Source organism: Pristiophorus japonicus, chromosome 16, assembly GCF_044704955.1.
Source record: "Pristiophorus japonicus isolate sPriJap1 chromosome 16, sPriJap1.hap1, whole genome shotgun sequence".
NCBI lineage: Eukaryota > Metazoa > Chordata > Chondrichthyes > Pristiophoridae > Pristiophorus > Pristiophorus japonicus.
Window position 1 is genome coordinate 80,592,211 of NC_091992.1, and position 23,738 is coordinate 80,615,948.

Sequence of the window (23,738 nt, forward strand, 5' to 3'; positions counted from 1 at the left end):
TGGACACCCAGTGCTGTGGAGCCCTCCCCATCTTCATTCACATTCTAACCGGGTTCCACAGCGGCCTGCCAGACCTCTGTTGGCTGTAGATGGTTTGTAGAGAGCAGCAACACTGGCCTGTACAGGCATTTGGTGGCAGGATCATTTATATTTGATGGCAGCTCATTGTTGCCTCGGAAACGAGAGGGGAAATCCAGGTTCGAGGGTCGTGATGTGTTCCTGTTTTTATCTCGTGCATCTGAATTAGTGTAGGCCTCAGGTTCAGGTAGTTTTCTTCCATTAGTTTATGGGATGTGGGTGTCGCTGGCAAGGGCAGTAGTTAATGCCCATCCCTAATTGCCCTTGAGAAGGTGGTGGTGAGCCGCCTCCTTGAACCGCTGCAGTCTGTAAGGTGAAGATACTCCCAGATTGCTGTTAAAAGGATGTTCCAGGATTTTGACCCACAGACGATGAAGGAACGGCTATATTTCCAAGTCAGGAAGGTGTGTGACATGGATGGGAACTTGGAGATGACGATGTTTTCATGTGCCTGCTGCCCTTTTCCTTCTAAGAACATAAGAACGTAAGAAATAGGAGCAGGAGTAGGCCATTTGGCTCTTCAAGCCTGCTCCGCCATTCAATCAGATCATGGCTGATCTGATCATGGATTCAGTTCCACTTCCCTGCCCACTCCCCATAAACATTTATTCACTTATCGTTCAAAAATCTGTCTATCTCCGCCTTAAATATATTCAATGACCCAGCCTCCATAGCTCTCTGGGCAGAGAATTCCACAGATTTACAACCCTTTGAGAAGAAATTTCTCTTCATCTCAGTTTTAAATGGACTATGTCCCCTATGAGTGGAAATATCCTCTCTGCATCCACCTTGTTGAGCCCCCTCATTATCTTATGTTTCAATAAGATCACCTCTCATTCTTCTGAACTCCAATGTGTATAGGCCCAACCTACTCAACGTATCCACATAGGTCAACCCCCTCATCTCTGAAATCAACCTAGTGAACCTTCTCTGAACAGCCTCCAATGCAAGTATATCCTTCCTTAAATACGGAGTCCAAAACAGTACGCAGTACTCCAGGTGTGGCCTCACCAATGCCCTGTACAGTTACAGCAGGACTTCTCTGCTTTTATACTCTATCCCCCTTGCAATAAAGGCCAACATTCCATTTGCCTTCCTGATTACTTGCTGTACCTGCATACTAACTTCTAGGTGCTAGAGGCCGCGGGTTTGGGAGGTGCTGCCAAAGAAGCCTTGGCGAGTTGCTGCAGTGCATCTTCTAGATGGAACACACTGCAATTGCAGTGCGCCGATGATGGAGGGAGTGAATGTTTAAGGTGGTGGATGGGGTGCCAATCAAGTGAGCTGCTTTGTCCTGGATGGTGTCGAGTTTCTTGAGTGTTGTTGGAGCTGCACTTATCCAGGCAAGTGGAGATTATTCCATCATACTCGTGACTGGTTCCTTGTAGATGATGGAAAGGATTTGGGGAGACAGGAGGTGAGATACTCGTCGCAGAATCCCCAGCCTCTGACCTGCTCTAGTAGCCACATTATTTATGTGGCTGATCCAGTTAAGTTTCTGGTCAATGGTGACTCCAAGAATGTTGATGGTGGGGAATTTGGCGATGGTAATGCCATTGAATGTCAAGGAAAAGTGGTTAGTTTCTCTCTTGTTGGAAATAGTCATTGCCTGGCACCTGTCTGGCACAACTGTTACTTGCCACTTATCAGCCCAAGCCTGGATGTCGTACACATCTTGCATGCTTTATTATCTGAGGAGTTGCGAATGGAACTGAAGACTGCAATCATCAGCGAACATCCCCACTTCTGACCTTATGATGGAGGGAAGGTCATTAATGAAGCAGCTGAAGATAGTTGGGCCTAGGATACTGCCCTGAGGACTGCCCTTAGCTGCAGCAATGTACTGGAGCTAAGATGATTTGCCTCCAACAACAACAACCATCTTCCTTTGTGCTAGGTGTAACTCAGTCAAGTGGAGAGTTTTCCCCCTGATTTCTATCGACTTCAGTTTTACTTTGGCTCCTTAATGTCACAGTCGGTCAAATGCTACCTTGATGTCAAGGGCAGTCACTCTCACCTCACCTCTAGAATTCAGCTCTTTTGTCCATGTTTGTACCACATCTGTAACGAGGTCTGTAGCTGAATGGTCCTTGCCAGTCTAAGCCTGAGCCGTGAGACTCTGGTTGATTCTGGTTCGTCAAGGCCTCAGGGCTAGGGCTTAATTAGATCCACATCAGTGCAGAGGAACAGAATTTGCACAGTGTTATTTATAAAACTGACGTCAGATTCAGATAGATTTGTATCTCAATCCAGTAACCTTCTTCAGAACTAAATGGCATAACTGACGTGGGAATCACAATTCAGTTTCTCAATAAATTAGCAATTCCAAGCAGAACCAGTGATGATGCTGTACAATTACTGAATGGAATTATTCAAATATGAAATCCCTGCTGAATAAAATGAAACATAAGCTAACAAAACTGTTCCAAAATCATTGTTCAGTACTGTTCTGAACGTTATAGTGTGTTGCAAAAGGCTGCAGTAATATATATGAATATTCAAAATTGATGGGCCGGAAAAAGCCAGCTGGTCCATCAAGCCTGCCCCACGATGCAGGAACATCAGGACTTGGCACTCCCCCACCACCGCCATCTAATCTCCTGGGAGATGTGGAATTTGAACTCGCATCTCCTGGATTATTCGTCCAGGCCTCTGGATTGCTAGTCCAGTAACAACCACTATGCCACCGTACCCCGGATTAATTGGCCATTCATCTCATTTGCTTTTCGTGGGGCTGGTTGTTACATATGCCCGCACAACAACAATGGGCCAAAAACACAGGGCCAATAAGGAAAAGCCATTCCCCTCTGACCCCCTCAGGTGATCGAAACCAGTCCAGGAGATCACAGGGACCGAATGTTATTTCTAAAGACACTTACCTTCTATATGACGAGTTCTGTACCGCAGTCTGGAACCGGTCCAGCTCCTTTGCAAAGGCAATGCAGACAGTCAACACCCGTCCCACCAGCCAGCACAACGCATTTCAGAGGCTCGCTACTCTCTGGGTAAAGAAGAACCGCCCAACATATATAGCTCACTTTGAAATCAAACCATCATTGCATAGGTCCCTTCAGCCTTTTATAGCACAGACTGTAATGTTAAAAGCATTTTTAAGACAATGATTGATTCCTCACGGAGAATGCATGCACACGAAACAGCTCGCTCAATCTGGTAGCCATTAAATATTTTTAACGGCCATAAAATTAACCGAGCTGATTTGTGCGCAGATGTCTTGGCAGCTATGATGTCATACAAGATCTCATGACTTCACAACACTAAGGAATCGCTAGCAATGCCAGCAGATCAGGCTGCCAGTGCGAACCAGTGCTCCAAACTCCAAGCAAACCCGGAAGCAATTCGCTCCTAGTTCAATGGCTGAAGTGTGAATGTGCTGTTAAAAGCATCAAACCCTTCCTCACCAAATAACAGAAATCTCATCCCAAAAGGGAGAGATATTTTATGAGACCCAGTCATTGGTGGTGTGTGGACATATGCAACAACTATTGTGTGCCAGTAAAGCCCCACGAAAAGCAAATGAGATGAATGGCCAATTAATCTGGGGTACGGTGGCATAGTGGTTATGTTACTGGGATTAGTAATCCAGAGGCCTGGACGAATAATCCAGGAGACATGAGTTCAAATCCCACGACAGCAGCTGGGGGAATTTAAATTCAATTAATTAAGTAAATCTGGAATTAAAAAGCTAGTATCAGTAATGGTGACCATGAAACTACCGGATTGTCGTAAAAACCCAATGGGTTCACTAATGTCCTTTAGGGAAGGAAACTTGCCATCTTTACCCGGTCTCATCATCATAGGCAATCTCTCTGAATCGAGAAAGACTTGCTTCCACTCTAAAAATGAGTTATTAAGTGACTGAACAGTCCAATATGAGAACCACAGTCTCTGTCACAGGTAGGACAGATAGTCGTTGAGGGAAGGGGTGGGTGGGACTGGTTTGCCACACACTCTTTCCGCTGCCTGCGCTTGATTTCTGCATGCTCTCGGCGATGCGACTCAAGGTGCTCAGCGTCCTCCCGGATGCACTTCCTCCACTTAGGGCGGTCTTTGGCCAGGGTGTCTCAGGAGTCGGTGGGCTGTTGCACTTTATCAGAGAGGCTTTGAGGGTGTTCTTGAAATGTTTCCTCTGCCCACCTTTGGCTCATTTGCCGTGAAGGAGTTCCTGGTCTGGCCTTTATGTGACTACAGACTCACAGCAATATGACTCTTAACTGCCCTCTGAAATGGGCTAGCAAGCTGCTCAGTTGTACCAAACCACTATGACAAAGTCAGCACTGTTGGGAGTACCTTCACCACAAGGACTGCAGCGGTTCAAGAAGTGGTGTCACTTCCACCTTCTGAAGCGCAGTTAGGGATATGCAATAAATGCCGGCCTTGCCAGCGACGCTGACATCCCGTGAACAAATCTTGTATTGTGTTGGTGTTGGTTGGGTGAGGAATGTTGGTCGGGACACTGGGAGCAATCGCTTCTTCAGAATCTTTAGAGCCAGTCAGCAGGATCTCTGTTCAAGATAGAAACTCCCAACAGTGCAATGATAATGTGTTAAAGTCCTGGTTTGAGGCTTGAATAGGGAATAGGATTGCCCCTGACTCCCCAGGAATTAAAGCTTAATCTCTAGGACACTGCCACGAGCAAAACCCAGGAGAAAAATCATTGGGGCATTAAAAAAAATATTTTTTTTTCATTTTCTTTGGACATGATTGCTAAAAATATTAGAGATGGGGAAAAAGGTGTTCGACTACCAGTCAAGATTCATCCCATTGGAAAATGAAAAGTCTGATCTCTTTCTGATTGTTGAGGGAGGGCGGAGCGAGGATGGACGTGTCTGGCCACCAATGGCGGTGGGGGAAGGTCATGTGATGAAACCTTCTGGACTAGAGTTGGCAACCCTCGGTTTGAACGCAACCTTCCGACTCTCAGGAAAAAGTGAAACCAACTGAGCCAAACCAACACCGAGCAGTTGCAATATTAAGCTTTGAATGAGGATTAGACGGGAAAGCAACAGTCTCTTGAAATGTCCTGGAATGAGTGTGCCTGAGAAAATGTTCCTGTGAAAACATATTTCCATTAACAAGGTTCCCGTTAAATAACAACTCGGCATGCCTGAGTTATAATTCAATTTCTTGTGGAATCCTCTCACTTGCCTGTAATATAGTTCCACCTAGTGGACTACTTATTGCTCCACCTTGTGGACTACTGTGGTAATGCAACTAATGCTGTATATAATAAAAAGGTCAGGTCACCTGACAAGTTCCAGAGTTGAAGCCATCTTGTAACGGTGTGTTTATGATGTCATAAGGAAGATATCACATTTCCCCAGTCTTCCCTTCGTCTGACAGTCTTTGGGGGTTTTAAAACTAACCACTGCACCTTGATTTACCATGTCTGCTCATTTACTCTCCTCAGGCTGAGGGGCATCCTGCACTGCGAACTTTGACCTTTCATCCTACTTACTCTGCCAGTCTGAATCGCTTCCCTTCCCTGCCCTGCCGCCATTGCCAAAGAATGAATTGCTGAATGATTTCATAAATTAACAATGCTGTTCAGCAGTTTCAAATTAAGCCATTGTCCTAGACCTGTGTTAATTACCTGGACTGGATGTTTTATGATGCATCATGGGAATTAAAAGATTAATAATGAAATTAAATGCCAACTATGAATTAAGAGGAACTCTCTGCAGATTTGTCCTTAACCTTTAGCCTGCAGACAGCTGTGAAAAATGGACTGTGTAGTGTAGCTAGCATACGATTAACAAGTTGAATTCCCTGTTGTTTTCAGAGTATCTTCTGCATCTCTCTTCCCTCACCTCAAAGTTGCTTTTTAGAGTGGCTGAGGTTAGTTTACTTTTCATTTGTTTTCAGTTGTGGGCGAGGCCGCATTTATTGGCCATCGGTCACTGCCCGGAGAAGGTAGTTGTTGGTCTTCTCCTTGATCTGCTGCAGTCCCACGATGATGTTGAGTAGGGAGGGGCTCAACTCTTACAGCCACACAGCCCAGTATTGCATGCTTTTGGGAGACCTCCATTGGCCTCCCCCTGTTCTTTTGTAACCATTCCTTTTATTTTTTGTCCTGACTTTGTCACCTCCCCCTTAAAATCATTGAATGGTTACAGGGCAGAAGATGGTCATTCGACCCATCAAGCCCATGTCGGCTCTTTGCAAGAGCACCTCAGCCAGTCCCGCTCCCCCGCCCTTTCCCCGTACTGCAAATGTTTTTCTTTCTTTCCTGAGGGTGCCTGTCCCTCACTGGGATATGGTCCCATAAGCACCAGCTGTCCTCTGGTACCTCATTCAACTTCATGTGTGACCATAGACCGAGAGGGTCAGCCAGATTTTGGCCAAACATCAGACCCAAGCCCAGTTATATTTGATCCATGCCTTCTTCAACATCTGCACTCATCAGAGGGAGATCAGGAGTGGAACTCAGCCTGATTATTGTAATGTATGCACCCAGGAGTATGCTCACAGATTTGTAGAACTGTTGAGTTGGGAGTGGCTTAGCCAGTCACGTGATGTTCACAAGACTCAATAAAACCCTAGTTGGGTTCGGGGGATCCACGATGAGGCAGGGGGGTTGCGAGCCTGGTGGATGAACTGGTAATGTGTAGTGTGATTGTTAAACCTTTGTTAATAAACCAACTGGTTCTTAATAGCAATGTGTTACTATGAATCCTTAAGTAAATACATTACAATTATCATGCTCCCTAACTCAGGGCCAACTGTAGAGTTCTAACTCCTGCTCCAGTTGGGATGAAGTAACTTAGCCCAGACCAGGCATCCAGACATGGGGCTGTCTGGTCATTATGGACCATGTTTCCTTTTTTTCCAAACAAGAAAATAGGGTGACCAATGGAAGTGTTAAACTGGAGTGCATTCAGCCACTGAGAAATCCTATATCAAATTAATAATGTCATTTTGTGAGATGCAACAACAACTTGCATTTATAAAGCGCCTTTAACATAGTCAAATGTCCCAAGGCGCTTCATAGGAGCGCTACCAGACACACATAATTGACACCGATCCAAAGAAGGAGACATTAGGACAGATGAATTTATTTAAGAAAGGATATACTTGCATTGGAGGCTGTTCAGAGAAGGTTCACTAGGTTGATTTTGGAGATGAGGGGGTTGACATGATGATAGGTTGAGTAGGTTGGGCCTATATTCATTGGAGTTCAGAAGAATGAGGTGAGATCTTATTGAAACTTATAAGATAATGAGGGGGCTCAACAAGGTGGATGCAGAGAGGATATTTCCACATAGGGGGAACTAAAACTAGGGGACATAGTCTTAGAATAAAGGGCCACCCATTTAAAACTGAGATGAGGAGGAATTTCTTCTGAGGGTTGTAAATCTGTGGAATTCTCTGCCCCCGAGACCTGTGGAGGCTGGATCATTGAATATATTTAAGGCGGAGAGAGACAGATCTTTGAGCGATAAGGGTTATGGGGAGCGGGCAGGGAAATGGATCAGATCAGCCATGATCTTATTGAATGGTGGAGCAGACTCGAGGGGCCAAATGGCTAACTCCTGCTCCTATTACTTATGTTCTTATGACCAAAAGCTTGGTCAAAGAGGTAGGTTTCAAGGAGCATCTTAAAGGAAAGGGATGTGAAGAGGTTTATGGAGGGAATTTCAGAGCTTGGGACTTAAATAGCTGAAGGCATGGCCTTACTGGCAGTAACAAAGGCATGGATGAGGATTTCAGCAGCAGATGGACTGAGGCAGCGTGGAGACGGGTGATATTTTTGAGATGGAGAATGTACGGGGTCGGAAGCTCAGCTCGGGGTCAAATAGGACGTCGAGCTTGCGAGCAGCCTGGTTCAGCCTGAGCCAGGGACGGAGATGGAGTTGGTGGCTAGGGAATGGTGATTGTGGTGGGGACAGAAGAAAATGGCTTCTGTTTTCCCAATGTTTTATTGGAGAAATGTTTTTGCTCATCCAGAACTGGATGTCGGACAAGCAGCCTGACGACACAGAGGCAGTGGACGGGTCGAGAGAGCTGCAGAAATCAAAACTTTTCTCTAGTCTGAAGTGACACCTGCATTCAATCTGAACCGTACTGACAAACCTTGAGACCTTGAGACATGGTTAAAATTGACCGACGACAGGTCGCTGCAGTGGTCTGGTCTGACACTCTTTATATTTATGTCTTTTTCTCTCTTGCTGCAGGTCGTGATCCGCGGGGAGCCCGAAGCACCTGACACACAGGGACTGATACAGTGCGTTAATACACACTTTGTACACAACAAGGTAGGAAATGGATGAGTGCTTATGGAAAATGGGCAATTGACTAAGATTCAGTGGCTGGGGATCTAAATACAGAAAGGAACAAGAGCCTGTTGCGAAGGAACTCAGCTGCCTGAAAACCTCTCCTTACCTGTCTGAGGGCTGAAATAATTGTCAGTAATGATTGAAAGTTTGAGTCTGAACTCTGGTTGAGTGATACTAAAATGTCATATTTGCCAGCAAGGGTCACACTTGCTTGTTCAGGAATAATCAGTGTCCTATGGGATGCGTGAAAACCAAACCGGCCTAGTGCAAGTGTGTGTACGTGTAGAGGACTTTCTCCAGTTTCTAGACATAGGAGAAAGCTCTCTCAAATGTCAGACATATGCATACATAGGACATACAGCACAGAACGAGGTCATTCGGCCCAACCAGTCCGTGCCAGTGTTTATGCTTCACTCGAGACTCCTCTCGTCTTTCTCTTCAAACTCTATCAGCATAACCCTCTATTCCCTTCTCCCCCATATGCATATCTAGCCTCCCCTTAAATACATCGAGATTATTCGCCTCAAAAACTCACTGTGGCAGCGAGTTCCACATTCACAGCACGCTCCAGGTAAATAATTTTCTTCTGAATCCCCTATTTGATTTCTTGGTATCTATCTTATATTGATAGCCTTTACTTTGTTAGATTTGTTGCAGAAAGTGCGTTGCCGTGGAAACGCACGTCGCTGTTTATCCAAGCTCAGTTTATTCCCCCAGATATATATTTTTTTAACTTTTCATTGGTGAGATAAGAACATAACTCTCCGAATGTTAGCTTCACCGGAAGCTCCCTTAGTCGACATCACTACGAGCGATTGGACTTGTGATTGTCACGTTCACCTCATTCTGTCTATCCCACTTCGAGCTTATTACTCAGTATTCTCATGGTTAGGCCTCGGCCCCACACTTTAGTCAGGATGCCACTGGAGAGGGTGCAGAATTTCTGTAATTTCTTGGGTGCTTCATTAGACTTTGTTGCCTCCAGCCCCAGTTGAGGAATAATTTGCAAATTTGACCAATTTATTTTCATTTCAGAATCCAGGTTATTTAGTTAGATTAATCCACAGTAGAGGTCCCAATTTTGAGACATTTCAATCAGCACATCTCCCCAGCCCAATATCACTTCCCTAACTAAGACCCACTACTTTCTTTTTGCCAATTCTGTATCCACCTCCAGGTTTTACCAAGAATACGCAAAGTCTTAACCTTGTCTTTGAAATATCCACTTGGGATGTCACTTCCTTAAAAAAGAAATCAAGGAGTTTAGTCAGGATCTGTCCCCCCTGAAACTGTGCTGACTGTCACTTACTAGCTTTGTATTCTTCAGATTTGGTCCAAATGAAAAGTTGTTCCGAATGATGGATTGCATTATTTCGTCAGTTAATGATGCAAGACAATGTCTGCTGTTATCCATGTTTGTTTTATCAGCTTTCTTGAGAATAGGTACCATATCCTTGTTTCCAATCCATTGGGACATCCCTTGTATTCAGTGACTCCCTTGTTATGACTGTCAGGAATTTTTAGATTTGTCCCGAATCTTATTTAGCATCCTTGCTGGTTTATTGGTTTTGAAGCCTTTAGACATCTCCAGGAAAGCAAATGATATTAGTCATTGGGGTAGAATTTCGGTGGCTTAATGCCCCTGGAGAGGGTCGAAACAAGGGTGCTAAAGGGGTCGGAGCTGCGAACGGCGGCAATTGCATATTCAGTGTGCCGGTGCCGACGGCATGGAGCAGTACGGCCCGGGAGAGGCGAGCCGGTGTGCAACGCCCCCAGTTGCGACACCGTTCTGAAATTTGATTGCAGCGAGGCCTGTAGCGTGCCCTAGTGGGATGGACTGGGAAAGCGGGCGGTCCGAGCTGTTCCGGCTGCGGCGAGGGAAGAAATGACTACACCAGGTAAGTGTGATTGCTTTCCTTTTTGCGATTTATGTTTAGGTGGGGTGAGCAAGGTATTGGGAATGTTTTTTTTTAGAGATTTGGCACTCCGAGGCTGGCTCTTTAGCTCGGGATTTTCAGTTACTCAGCCGGCCTAGCGTCCCAAGAGAGGTGTGTAATGCCACCCTTAGCGCTCCGCTCCACACTCAGGGCCCAGCTGATGAATTTTGTGGCTGCCGACACAAACCATTTCCCAGTGCAAACTTTACCGCCCTGCCGCCATTAGCGCCCGAATTAGTCTCAAACCGAATTTCCACCCCATAATATTTAGGCTTGGAGCCTCCTATGATGAGCCGTATGCTAGCCTCGAAAGAGTTGTTTGAACTCTCCACTCTGAAGTATTTCTGAATCCACACTTTAAAGCATGCATCACATGGTCCCCGCCAGGGCCACTAGAAGCTCAAATGAAGCAGCACAAACCTATTGCAGGGTCCCAGCATCAGAGCAGGATTTCACAGTAAAGATAGGGAGTGGTTATGGGAATTTAAGAAATTTTTTAATCCTTCCTTTTAGAATGCGCTTGCCTTGTGGCAGTGCCAGGGGATAATCCCCTCAGTATTCTGAAAGCAGCGTGCACACTGTGGAGCACCAGTTTACAGCAGAAACAGATGTACGTTCACAGGTGAATCGTCATATCTCATGGACACGTCAGTTTATAAAGTGGCGTGTCAACTGGATGTGACCTGTGTGATTACATGTCCGTAGGGCTGATGAAAGCTTGTCTGTCATTGAATCCATTGTTGGTCCATGTGAGTACAGCCACCAATAGCGACAGATGTGTTTCTTGCTGATGGCGATGTCAGGTGAAGGGTGTAACATGGCTCGGTTCCTCAGGCCGGATCTGTGTTCTTCTGGAAGCTAATGTTTCCAAGAATTCCACAAATTGCATCACAAGTGAAGGGCTTTGCCTGGTGGATGGATAGCTTCTGTTTTCTTTGAACCTGAAGTTGGTTTGAAAGAATTGGGGCATTTACTTTGGAGCATGTTGGTAATCTGCTTTATAATGGCCCGAAAATTGCGGTCGGAGACTTCCTGTGGGCGGACACCTTCGACCGAAATTTTTTTTCCGAAAGTACCTGATGGTCCCGGAGAAACGTATACTTACGGTCCAAGACCTAGATGTGCAGCCCAGTGTGTGGGCCCATACTTCCCAGGAACGTAAGTGCAACCTGGGATCACGTGGGCCTGGGCCACCGATGAACATGGAGTATTCTCATTGATAATAATGGGAGTTTCGTTTGTACACACCTCCCACTACTATAAATGAGAATAACCCCCAAAACACAGAAACACAACACAATAAATAAAAAAACACCTCATATTTAAAATGAATTGAAATTGAATTAGTTTAAATGTTTTGGAAAATAATTTAAAAAAAATTTTTTTTTAATGTTTTAATCGGGTTAAAAATAAACTTACCTTAATGGACAGGGTATTTAATATAAAAATTAATGATACATTTTTTTTTAATGTTTTAAAACTCTTATGCTGGTAAAAGTAGGCTATACACCTGCTTTTACCAGGTATAAGAGTTTGAAGGACGTTCGCTGGGCAGGAGTTGGGCAAATAGCGCGAATGTCCTTCTTCCGGGGATGTGTGCGATCCCTCAAAAGACATTTTGACAGATCGCAAATGTTGGTTCTTGGCGCATGCGCACTGCGCCAAGAAGCGGAACTTGCGAGGCCTCGCCGGGTGCGTGCACACATCGTACGCACCCAGAGAGGCCACAGTTTACGGCCCAATATCCACACTTCCATTTGAAAACTCCACTTCACCTTTTCCCCGGGCGTTAAAATCATTCTAGCTCAGACTTGTTTCACCTCCTACCACTTCTATAATTACCCTATCCTACTTTATTTCTCTTTACTATATCCTTACTGTACATCTAACTGAGGTGTTTACGATAATCAAAGGAGCTGATGGAGCAGAAAGGGAGAAACTGTTTCCTCTGGTAGAGGAGTCCAGCACAAGGGGGCATAATAAAATTAGAGCTTGGCTATTCAGGGGTGATGTCAGGAAGCACTCGTTCACACAAACGGTCATGAAAATCTGGAACTCTGTCCCCCATCATCATCATAAGCAGTCCCTTGAAATCAAGGAAGACTTGCTTCCACTTTATAAGTGAGTTCTCAGGTGACTACAGTCCAATACGGGAATTACAGTCTCTGTAACAGGTGGGACAAACAGAGGTTGAAGGAAAGGGTGGGTGAGGAGTCTGGTTTGCCGCATGCTCCTTCCGCTGCCTGCGCTTGGTTTCTGCATGCTTTCGGCGACGAGACTCGAGGTGCTCAACACCTTCCCGGATGCTCTTCCACTGGGAGGATAGACGTACCAACGTCAGTGTTCTCGCTCAGGCCAACATCCCCAGCATCGAAGCACTGACCACACTCGACCAGCTCCGTTGGGCGGGCCACATCGTCCGCATGCCCGACACGAGACTCCCAAAGCAAGCGCTGTATTCTGAGCTCCGACACAGCAAGCGAGCCCCAGGTGGGCAGAGGAAATGTTTCAAGGACACCCCCAAAGCCTCCTTGATAAAGTGCAACATCCCCACTGGCACCTGGGAATCCCTGGCCCAAGACCGCCCAAAGTGGAGAAAGAGCATCGCTCTCCCAAAAAGCTGAGGTGGGGGGGGGTGGATCAATTGAAAATTTCAAATCTGAGATTGATAGATTTTTGTTAGGCAAGGGTATTCATTGTTACAGAACAAAGGTGAGTAGATAAAGTTAAGGTGCAGATCAGCCATGATCTTATTGAACAGGCTCGAGGGGCTGAATGGCCTACTCACCTTCCTATGTACCCTATTCTGCTCTGTTTCCTCTCTCCTGTTTTTTTCACCACAACTGTCTTGCTGTGTTTGCAGAAATAAAAAGTACAAAAAAATCAAATGTGAGGAATATGACAAAAAAACAGAAAAATACTCAAAACACTCAGCAGGTCGGACAGCTTCTGTGGAGAGAGAACAGACCAGCAAATGCGTCAAGTTACACCCCTTCATCAGAACTGGAAACACGAAGGGTGAACAGACGTTTTCAATAGGATTAGAGCAAAATGGAGGGGAGAAGAAAAACTACGAGAGGATTTATCTGTCAAATGACCTGTAAATTGTTTAAAAGAAAAATATGAGAGTGACAGGTGGCAGAGATGATCAGAAAATGGGGAGGCATGGACAACGTTAGAGAAACAAAGAACACAGGTCTAGCTGAGGCGCTGGGAGGCAACTCAAAGAGGATGGGAGACCTGAAAGCCTGTCGATCAGGTCGGAAATTAAACCGGAGAAGCTGGTGAAGTTCCTGTTCCACCCCCCTGTTGCTGCTATTTAGTGATCCATTCTGTGCAACATCTCACTGCATGGCGACATAACATGAGGTGCTTGTTTCACCATCCCATTATGCAGGACTGACGGAGTTACCATAGTTACAGGGAGCTGGTAACATTTGTTTGTCTGCTCTGTTTACAAGTAGCTGACACTTTATTGATTCTGCCCTTGTCACTTTTCACCACTTTTAAAGATGCTGGGGCCAAAAAATCCCTATTGCCCCGGTTAGGGGCGGAAACCTTTACGAGGCCGGACATTCTGTGCCTGGCGCAGAGGTCCCGCCCCGGAAACGAAATTGGGCATACTGCCCCGACAGAAAGTGGAGTGCAATGTCGCACGCTCCACTTCCTCTCGGGGTCGCTACCCGAATGAACGTCGGAACTACACAGCCTCCCCGTGTAGCGCCGAAGCGTTCCACAGGCCCTCCGCTTCCGTTAGAGGGGAGGGACGCTGCAAGCTCTGCACGGCTATTGACGGGCCTCCACTCAGCCACCGGGGATGCAGGGTGCTGTGGCTGTAGCCCGGCACCAAAACGGAGTGCCATGCTGCACGATCACGGCACAAATCCCACAAAATCGGCAGAGAATGGCCCGACTGGTAAGTCGGCAAAAATAAAATGGCGGCGTGTACCTCCCCTTTCAGTTTCGTCCCGCGAGCCAAGTGCGGCCCGGTTCGTGACCCATGAGTCTGGCGCTGACATCGCCTGTGGCAACTTCACAGGGCGTTGCCTAACTTCTGCTGCAGGGCGAAAAGGGGTCACTGTGCACGGCGATCACGTCATCGCCAGAGGCACAGCGGCCTGGGGTGCTACCACTGGGAGCGGGGCGCTACCAGTTTCGCGCCTCCTCTAACTCCCGCGCAATTTTGCGGGGACCCCCCTGCTCCAGGTGAAAACATTTTCGTGCTCCGTTAGCGCCCCTGGAGGCGCTAATGGCAGGCTCACAGCAGCAGAATTTTGCCCCTGCTGACTCCTAGCTCGGGCTCTTGGTCCATATGTATCAGGTACCCTCAGAAACAGTGAGAATTTAACAGCTAGGGAAAGATTGGATACTGCTTCTTCAAGTACAGCTGAGGCTCTCTGGGTTCAAGTGGACCAAGTTCACGGGCAGCGACTAATTCTGGGTAATTGTTATAGGCCTCCCCCGTGTCAGACACCTGAACATGATGATTTATTATGGAAACAGATTGCAAATGCTTTTAATAAAAAAACAAACCTCACTCACAATCCAGGACCCAGACGATGATTTTCTGTGGCTATTCAACCACTGGGGACATTACAGCCAAGCCACATCCTGGCCTCACCTCTACTCTCGCACATGCACAGGTCCAGCCGGGCGTTGCTGAACAGGAGTGTCCCCATTTCTACCCTCAGAGGTACTGAGGGCAATTGGAGCTTCTCTGGCACCACCCAGAATGAGATCAGCTCCCTCAGCATAGAAGGGAGACAGAAGCCGAGATGTTTCTGAGCTGTTGCTCATTGAAAGAACTCGCTGAGCCTCATTTTTGATCTAATTTTTACACTGACAAACTCCAGCAATAATGCATCTGTGAGCTGCATTAGTATAAATAAAATAACTCAAAATGAACATTGCTGCAGCAACTAAAATCTGCCTATTTATTTCTGCGTTTGGTGGGCTCCATTTAATTGCTATTTTCTGTCAGTATATCTGAATGCCGCGTTCAAGGGCTAGTTTCAGGAATTTATTTTGCATATGTTGAAAAATTCCTGGTTCTGCTTGACTAAACAACAAGTATACTTTCTTCTCCTGTTGTAATGTGAACTGGTCATAAATGTCAGAAGGATTTCAAGTAGGTTTACTGCTAACCAGGGACTTCGTGCAGTCTGGGTTAGTCCCGCTGGTGGGAAAAATAGTCTCTTATAGCTGGATTGCTTCAGCATACCAGACAAAAGGTTGCATTTGTGAGAAAGTTGTTGATGTTTCTAGTCTTTTTTTATAGGGAAAGAAAGAACGAACGATAGGAGTCGGCAATTATCCCCTCGAGCCTTCTGCCTGTATTCACTAGAGTTTAGAAGAATGAGAGGGGATCTCATCGAAACGTATAAAATTCTGACTGGGTTGGATAGACTGGATGCAGGGAGGATGTTTCCCCTGGCTGGAAAGTCTAGAACAAGGAGTCACAGTCTCAGGATATGGGGTAGGAAATTTAGGACTGAGATGAGGAGAAATATTTTCACTCAGAGGGTGGTGAATCTGTGAAATTCTCTACCACAGCAGGCTATAGAGGCCAAGTCACTGAACATATTTAAGAAGGAGATAGATGGATTTCTAGAAACAAAAGGCATCAAGGGGTATGGGGGAAAAGCGGGAATATGGTGTTGAGATAGAGGATCAGCCATGATCATATTGAATGGCAGTGCAGGCTCGAAGGGCCTTCTATACCCAATACATTACACCCACCATCACCATGAAACAGATATCCTGGTTGTTCATTTGCTGTTTGGAGCACAACATTGTGCACAAAACTGTCTGCCACATTTGCCCACACGGCAACAGTGATTACATTTCAAAAAGTAGCTAATTGGCTGTGACACGCTTTGAGATGTCCTGCGGATGTGCAGATTCACCAGAATGATACTGGGGGTTCAAGGGTAAAATCGCGAGGGTAGGCTGCATAAGGTTGGCTTGTATTCTATTTTCTATGTTTCAATCAGATCATGGCTGATCTGTACCTCAACTCCTGTCTTTGCTCCATATCCCTTGATACCCCTACCCATCAAAAATCTATCGATCTCAATCTTGAAATCTCCCATTCTTTTGGGGGGGGGGAGGGGGAGTTCCAGATTTCCAGTACCCTTTGTGTGAAGAGGTGCTTCCTGATTTCACCTGAATGGCCTTGTTCTAAATTTAAGATTATGCCCCCTTGTTCTGGACTCCCCCCCCCCCCCCCCCCCCCCCCCGCCCCCCCACCAGAGGAAATAGATTCTATCTACCCTATTGAATCCTTTTATAATTTTAAACACTTTGGGGCCGAAATTGCCCCTTTCCGAAAGGCCCGTTAGGGCGAGAAGGACTTCTTGCCCGGGGGCAAGCGGCCGAAATGACCCGCCCGGAATTGCCCCCGGGTATCGCAGTGGCGAAAACAGCTTTGCGCCGAGCCCCTTAGTTTTCGCCCCGGGTGGCGGTGCGCACGGCAATGACATAATCGCCGGGAGCACCAACCCCTTATTGCCCCGCGCCAACACCTTTAAGCCCCGTGGGGGAAATTGCCCCTGCGGGAGCGAGTTTGGCGCAAGGCGATGCCACTGACTGCTTTGCAGGTTGCAAAGCTGTGGTGCCTGGGGCGCCCCGTCCGCTCTTAAAGGGGCAGGCTTAGCACCGAGGCTGCAGAGCGCCTCCAACATCCCACCACTCATCATCTTCCATAAACTTTTATTTAATTCAAATTATGCGCCCCAAACCGGGCGCGGGGCAATTTCATCCCCTTTGGTTAGATCTCCCCTCAGTCTTCTATACCCATGAGAATACAAGCCAACCTTATGCAGCCTACCCTCACGATTTTACCCTTGAACCCCCAGTATCATTCTGGTGAATCTGCACATCCGCAGGACATCTCAAAGCGTGTCACAGCCAATTAGCTACTTTTTGAAATGTAATCACTGTTGCCGTGTGGGCAAATGTGGCAGACAGTTTTGTGCACAATGTTGTGCTCCAAACAGCAAATGAACAACCAGGATATCTGTTTCATGGTGATGGTGGGTGTAATGTATTTGCTTCCTGGGCTCTTTGCTTAAGAATTCATAGCAACACATTGCAACTAAGAACTATTTGGTTTATTAGCAATCACACTACACATTACCAGTTCATCCATCAAGCTCATAACCACCTGCCTCATCGTGGATCCCCCGAACCCAACTGGCTGGGGTTTTATTGGGGCAGAATTTCTGACGTCCCGGGCCCGTATGAAGTTTCTATGGACCCGCAAAGGCATCGGAAAAGCTGGTTTTCAGCACACAATGTGCATGCGCTGAAAACCGGCTTTTCCGATCTGTCAAGCTGGAGCATCGCCAACTTTTACAGGCGTTGGAGTTTAAAAACATAGAAAAAACATGATTAAAATAAAAATTTGAAAACACATTTTTCGGCAATTTTTAATTTCTATTGTTTTATTGAGTGAGGTGTTTTTTAAAATGTTTTACATATTTTTTGAGTGTTTTGGGGTTTTTCTCATTCATTGTAATAAGCGTTAATGAATGAAAAAATACTTACCTGTGATTGGGTGTCCAGGCACACGTGACTCCTGCGAACGTCCCGAGGTGCTCGCGCTGCGCGTCGCAGGGAGCGGAGGCCTGTGGATCGGGAGTTCAAGTGGGCGCAGCAGCTTCAGGTAAGTGCGCATTTTATTTCTATTCTTTATTGATTTGCCCATGGGAAGTCCTCCTCAGAATTTCTCCCCGATTGAGTCTTGCGAACATCACGTGCCTAGATAAGCCACTCCCAACTCAACAACTCTACAGCTATTTTAAGGTATACAATAATCAAGTGCCCCCTGATTAAAGGGGGGCACTAAAACCGACAAACTTAAACAAATTAAACTTTAGACAGTCAACTTAAATCAAATTAAAATTTGGTTGCCGGGGGTGATGATGCACTCCAGACCCTCCGGCGGCCACCTCTTGCGGAATGCCGCGAGCGTACCGGTGGATATCGCGTGCTCCATCTCCAGGGACACCCTGGCTCAGATGTAACTGCGGAAGAGAGGCAGGCAGTCGGGCTGAACGACCCCCTCGACCGCCCGCTGCCTGGACCAGTTGATGGCCACCTTGGCTATGCCCAGGAGCAGTCCTATGAGGAGGCTTTCTGACCTGCCCGCTTCCCTCTGCACAGGGTGCCCAAAGATCAGGAGCGGGGACTGAAGTGCAACCAGAATTTGAGGAGCAGCCCCTTCAAATAATGGAATAGAGGCTGCAACCTCGCACATGCAATATAAATATAGAACACGGACTCCTCCAGACCGCAGAAATTGCAGGCGGCCTGGGAATCCGTGAACCGACTTAAAAACCGATTGTATGGGACTGCCCCATGCAACACCCTCTCGGCCAAGTCCCCAATAAATAAAGGGAGGACTCCCACGTAGAGATCACTCCATTGGGCAACAGCTCTACAAATCTCTGAGCATACTCGCAGGTGCATACATTACAGTGGGTGAGGCAGGAATGTTGGCCCAGGCAGCAAGAGAACTCCTTTGAGTGCTCGGTTAACGTCTCATCCGAAAGGCACTGATTGATCTGAAGACGCACTGCTGACTCGAGCTACATGCCCCTCGCTGCATGGTGTGAGCCACTCAGGTCAGGAAGGACTCGGGATCAAACCTGGGTTGAGATAGCTGATCTTAATCAGGGTGTCACGAGAGAACACTACAATTGGCCTCAGCACCACTGGGGCTTGGGAGGGAACAGAACATCAATGTGGGGAGAATGTGGATCTCACGACCATATGGAGTGGTTGAGGCAAGTAGCATAGATGCATTTAAGGGGAAGCTTGATATACATGAGGGAGAAAGGAATGGAAGGATGTGATAGGATGAGATGTAATAAGGTGGGAGGAGGCTTGTGTGGAGCATACATCAGTTGGGCTGAATGGCCTGTTTCTGTGCTGGTAATTCAAAGTAATTCAGGAATCCTGCCTTCACAACATCAGTCGGTGACCCCAACTGAAAGGTGTGTGGGCTGTCAGGTGAGGATGGAATTCGGGCTTGGCTGGGACACTCCCTGTGATATTAGCCTGCTGGCTTTGTCGAGGCTCACACATGAAGAGTGGTCACGTGGCTGAGGTACCGGAGTATGGACAGTCAGTCCGTGCACCAGAATGCCTTCAAGAGAGGATGGGATAAAATTGGGAAAAAAACAAAAATAGAAGAGATGCACTCCTCTTTCGGAACTTTAGCACGCTCCCCATCTCCGAATCCAACCGCAGCCTTGTGATTGGGTCACCGGGTGATATTTGCTCTACTAAGCATCAGCAATGATTACTCAGTGAAGCTGGTACAGGTGCAAGCAGGACATCACCTCATTTATCAGCGCAACCTATTTACTCACTGAGCCACAGCCATTAATCTGTGAACATTGACAGAGATAAAGTAATATAAAAGTATGTCCTCTCGTATTCGCACGTAAACAACTGCTTAGTTTGTTTTATCAGTGTTTTGGTGTCATTCCGGGACTTTCTTGATAATATCCATATTGTAAAAGTATTTTACATTGCTGGATATAGAAGCAGTTATTCATGATCTATTTTAAGCATGTATCTCTCTTACTATTTCTAAACTGATCTCTTCCAGAAAGAAGTCGGTGTGATTTAGTGTTTCATATGTTTTGCTGGGTTCCCGCTTTACACCCCTTCCCTGAAGGCTTGTCCCATGAGAGCCTTTGCTCCAGTGGTCAACTGGCTAGGCCCTAAGCGCTCCAATTCTCTCCCTCAACCTTTCTGAACCGCTATCTCTCCTTTAAGATTGCTCCTTAAAACTGACCTCTTTGACCAAGGCTGGACAACGAACATCAGCAGGATATTCAACTATGGGGCGGTGTCATAGCTGAGCCCAATCTGGTTTGTACTCTCTGTCCATATCTGTGCAGGGGCTCAGTGCTTGGTGATCAGGAGTGGGGAACCATGGCTGACCTTGTTCTTCTCTGTAGTCCAGCAACAGCAAGGCCGTTTGAAGCAGCCCAATGAGATCGGCTAACAGCACAGAGCAGGGTCGGACTCGAGCTCATGTTTCTCTATCTGGTTGTTCTTGGCTCAGTTGATTGAGCTCACTTGTGCCGCTGAGCCCCGGAGGCTGTGGGTTTCCGCCCCACTCCGGGATCTGGGCGAATGATCTAGGTTGGCACTTGAGCGCAGTACCAAGAGATTGCTGCGTTGTTGGAGATGCTGTGCTTTGGATGCGACGTTAAACTGAGGCCTGCCTGTTCAGGTGAACATTAAAGATCCCATGGCACTATTCAAAGAAGCATTAAGAGCCACCTCCTGCGTGGCGAAGTAGGAACCCCTCACTCCATTGGGGATGGAAGACAAACAGCAACGGTCCTCAAAATCGGAAGTGCAGTTTGGTTCAGATCGTGGAGCAGCATTGAAAGCAGCTGTGGAGGAGCCCACTGCCCCGGTTTTCTCCCCCCCCCCTCCCCTCCCTCACTGCTGAAGGAAGGTAATTGGCAACAGTGAATAACTGAACTGGGTGAGGTGGAAATCAGGTTAATAAAATCAAATGATAACTTTTAACAAGAGAGCACATACCCTCAGTAACTGTACTTCAGGGTACATGTCCTTCAAATTGTAAGTTGCTTAGATACAAGTAATTCTACTTTATACAGGCAGGCCTCGATTTCAAAATTCTCATCCTTGTGATCAAATCCCTCCATGACCTCGCTTTTCCCTATCCCTATAACCTGCAGCAGTACAATTCCCCGAGGTCTCTGCGCTCTACCCTCTTGCACATCCCTGGTTTTCATCGCTCCATCATTGGCGACCATGCGTCAGCTGGCTAGGCCCCAAGCCACTCCTATTCCCTCCTTCAACCTCTTTGCCTCGCTATCACTCTCCATTAAGATTGCACCTTAAAACCTATCTCTTTGACCAAACTTTTGGTCAATTGTCCTAATATCTCTTTATGTGGCTCAGTGTCAGTTGTTGACTGATTGCCCTCCTGTAAAGCACCCTGGGACATTTTGCTATGATAAAGGCGCCATATAAATGCAAGTTGTTGTTGTTGGCACTGAGAGTGAGCACTCACCTGCCAGCTGTGCATTCAGGAAATCACAGAAGATTTCTTGATTCGGTGGATGGTGGGCGAGGCTTGTCGCCCGTCGCGCAGCCTCAACATATCAGCAAAATAAATTATTGGCAAAGTAGGAATGGGCTAGGTGTTGGGTGATTTTTTTTCTTTTCCCAGAGAGTAGCGAGCCTCTGGAATGCGATGCCGGTTGGTGTGGTGGGGCTGGAACATTAGCAGGGCCCAGGCACAGCGGAGGAGTGAGAAGCTCATAGCGGAGGTGTGGCAAATAAGGGTACAGGGCCCAGAAGAGCTGAGGGCCCAGGGGTGGCACGGGCCAGCCCGCACTGTGATATGTGTGCGCACTAGGTCCGTGCAGCAGAGCAGGTCTCCAGTCTTCCTGGTTAACCCTTGCCACTGGATAAAGACCTAGCTCTGTCAAGCCCGTGTGTTGGCTGGTGTGCAATGGTCACCACACGTTAACAAAATCCACGCACAGGCATCTTCCACTGCTGGAGTTCAGGACTGGACTATCGGGTCCTTCATTGAAACTTCTATGAACTCATCTCTTTTGGTGTGGAAGCAAGTTATCCTCGTTCGAGGGACCGCCTATGATGATGGTGGATGTTGACTCTCTCCAGGCCTTCCAGAGGGAGCTAGACTGTTTTTCGGCTGAGGTAGAGATCACATCATATAGAAGGTAAGTGAATTAACAGTTAACGTAAGCATGGTCAGTGTGATTTCTGGACTGGTTTTGATCACCTGAGGGAGTTGGAGAAGAATTTTCCAGATTATTTCCTCCTAGTTTTTCCCCAGATTTTTCTGGAGGATGTTTTGCCCCTCTCAGGAGATTATATGCCTGAGAAGGGGTTGGGGTAGGAAGTGTCCACTCACGGTGCATCATGAGTGTGGGGCAGGTTTGATGGACCAGCTGGCCTTTCCCTGCACGTATTTCCACAGCTTCGTCCCTCCCTATCTCTGTAATCTGTTTCAGCCTCACAACCCCACGAGATATCTGTGCTCTTCAAATTCTGCTCTCTTGAACATCCCTGATTATAACTGCTCAACTATCGGTGGCCGTGCCGTCAGTTGCCTGGGCCCTAAGCTCAGGAACTCCCTGCGTAAACCTCTCCGCCTCTCTACCTCTCTTCCTTTAAGATGCTCTTTAAAACGTACCTCTTTGACCAAGCTTTTGGTCATCTGTCATAATTTCTTCTTGTGTGGCTCAATATCAAATTTATTTCTTTTGTCTTGGGATGTTTTACTACGTTAACGACGCCATATAAATATAAGTTGTTGTTGTTGTTGTTGTTGTGTGTTCATATTTACTGAGTCCCACTGTATGAGGGAACCAGACTAAGATACTCTTCCAAGCCACTGCCCCAATAACATCATCAGCATTCATTGTTTATAATAAAATAAAACACAGGTAAAAAGAAAGGATGTTAAAGGAACTTGACCTCAAACAATCTGGATGGTGACACTGTTTCTTTAAGGCTTTCTTTCATGACAAACACTTTTCTCTTCAACAACTCTTAACTTTCTATAAAGCCATGAATACCTCTCCCAAATCAAGCGAGGTTTCTGACTGCTCTCTCACACTCCTGAGCAGGATACATAACTAAGCTTGTCAGCTGAGAGGCAGTAAGTCTCGCACCTCCTTGCCCTCAACCTCTCTCCATCGCACTCATTCTTGTTTCTCACTATTTTATTGATGTTACTCGGGTCCCTGTTTTTCCACCAACTACTTGTTACTGTACAAATGTTTCAGCAGATATTTCCCAGAGTAAAATGCTTGGATGATTTTCTATAATTCTCCTCAGATGATCATAGAATCATAGAAATTTACAGCACAGAAGCATGCCATTTGGCCCAGCGTGTCTGTGCCGGCCGAAAAACAGCTATCCAGTCTAATCCCACTTTCCAGCTCTTGGTCCATAGCCCTGTAGGTTGCAGCACTTCAAATGCATATCCAAGTACTTTTTAAATGCGATGAGGGTTTCTGCCTCTACCACCCTTTCAGGCAGTGAGTTCCAGACCCCCACACACTCTGGGTGAAAACATTTCTCCTCAACTCCCCTCTAATCCTTCTACCGATTACTTTAAATCTATGCTGTCTAATTATTGACCCCTCTGCTAAGGGAAATAGATCCTTCCTATCCACTCTATCTAGGCCCCTCATAATTTTATACACCTCAATAAGGTCTCCTCTCGGCCTCCTCGGTTCCAAGAAAACAAACACAGCCTATCCAATCTTTCCTCATAGCTAAAATTCTCCAGTCCTGGCAACATCCTTGTAAATGTGATTGCACCACTAGTGACCAGAGCTGCAGGCAGTACTCTAGCTTTGGCCTAACTAGTGTTTTATACAGTTCAAGCATA

The 23,738-nt window shown here is 46.6% G+C and overlaps 1 protein-coding gene across 2 annotated transcripts in view; it reads left to right on the plus strand.

The window, feature by feature from the left end:
* Positions 1-23,738, plus strand: part of spata20 (spermatogenesis associated 20) — a 478,863-nt gene that overhangs the window by 265,882 nt on the left and 189,243 nt on the right. For both annotated transcript variants that reach the window (XM_070857501.1, XM_070857500.1), the window contains exon 15: positions 8,271-8,351. In XM_070857501.1, coding sequence (XP_070713602.1) covers positions 8,271-8,351 — 81 coding nt within the window. The remainder of the gene's footprint in view (positions 1-8,270; positions 8,352-23,738) is intronic.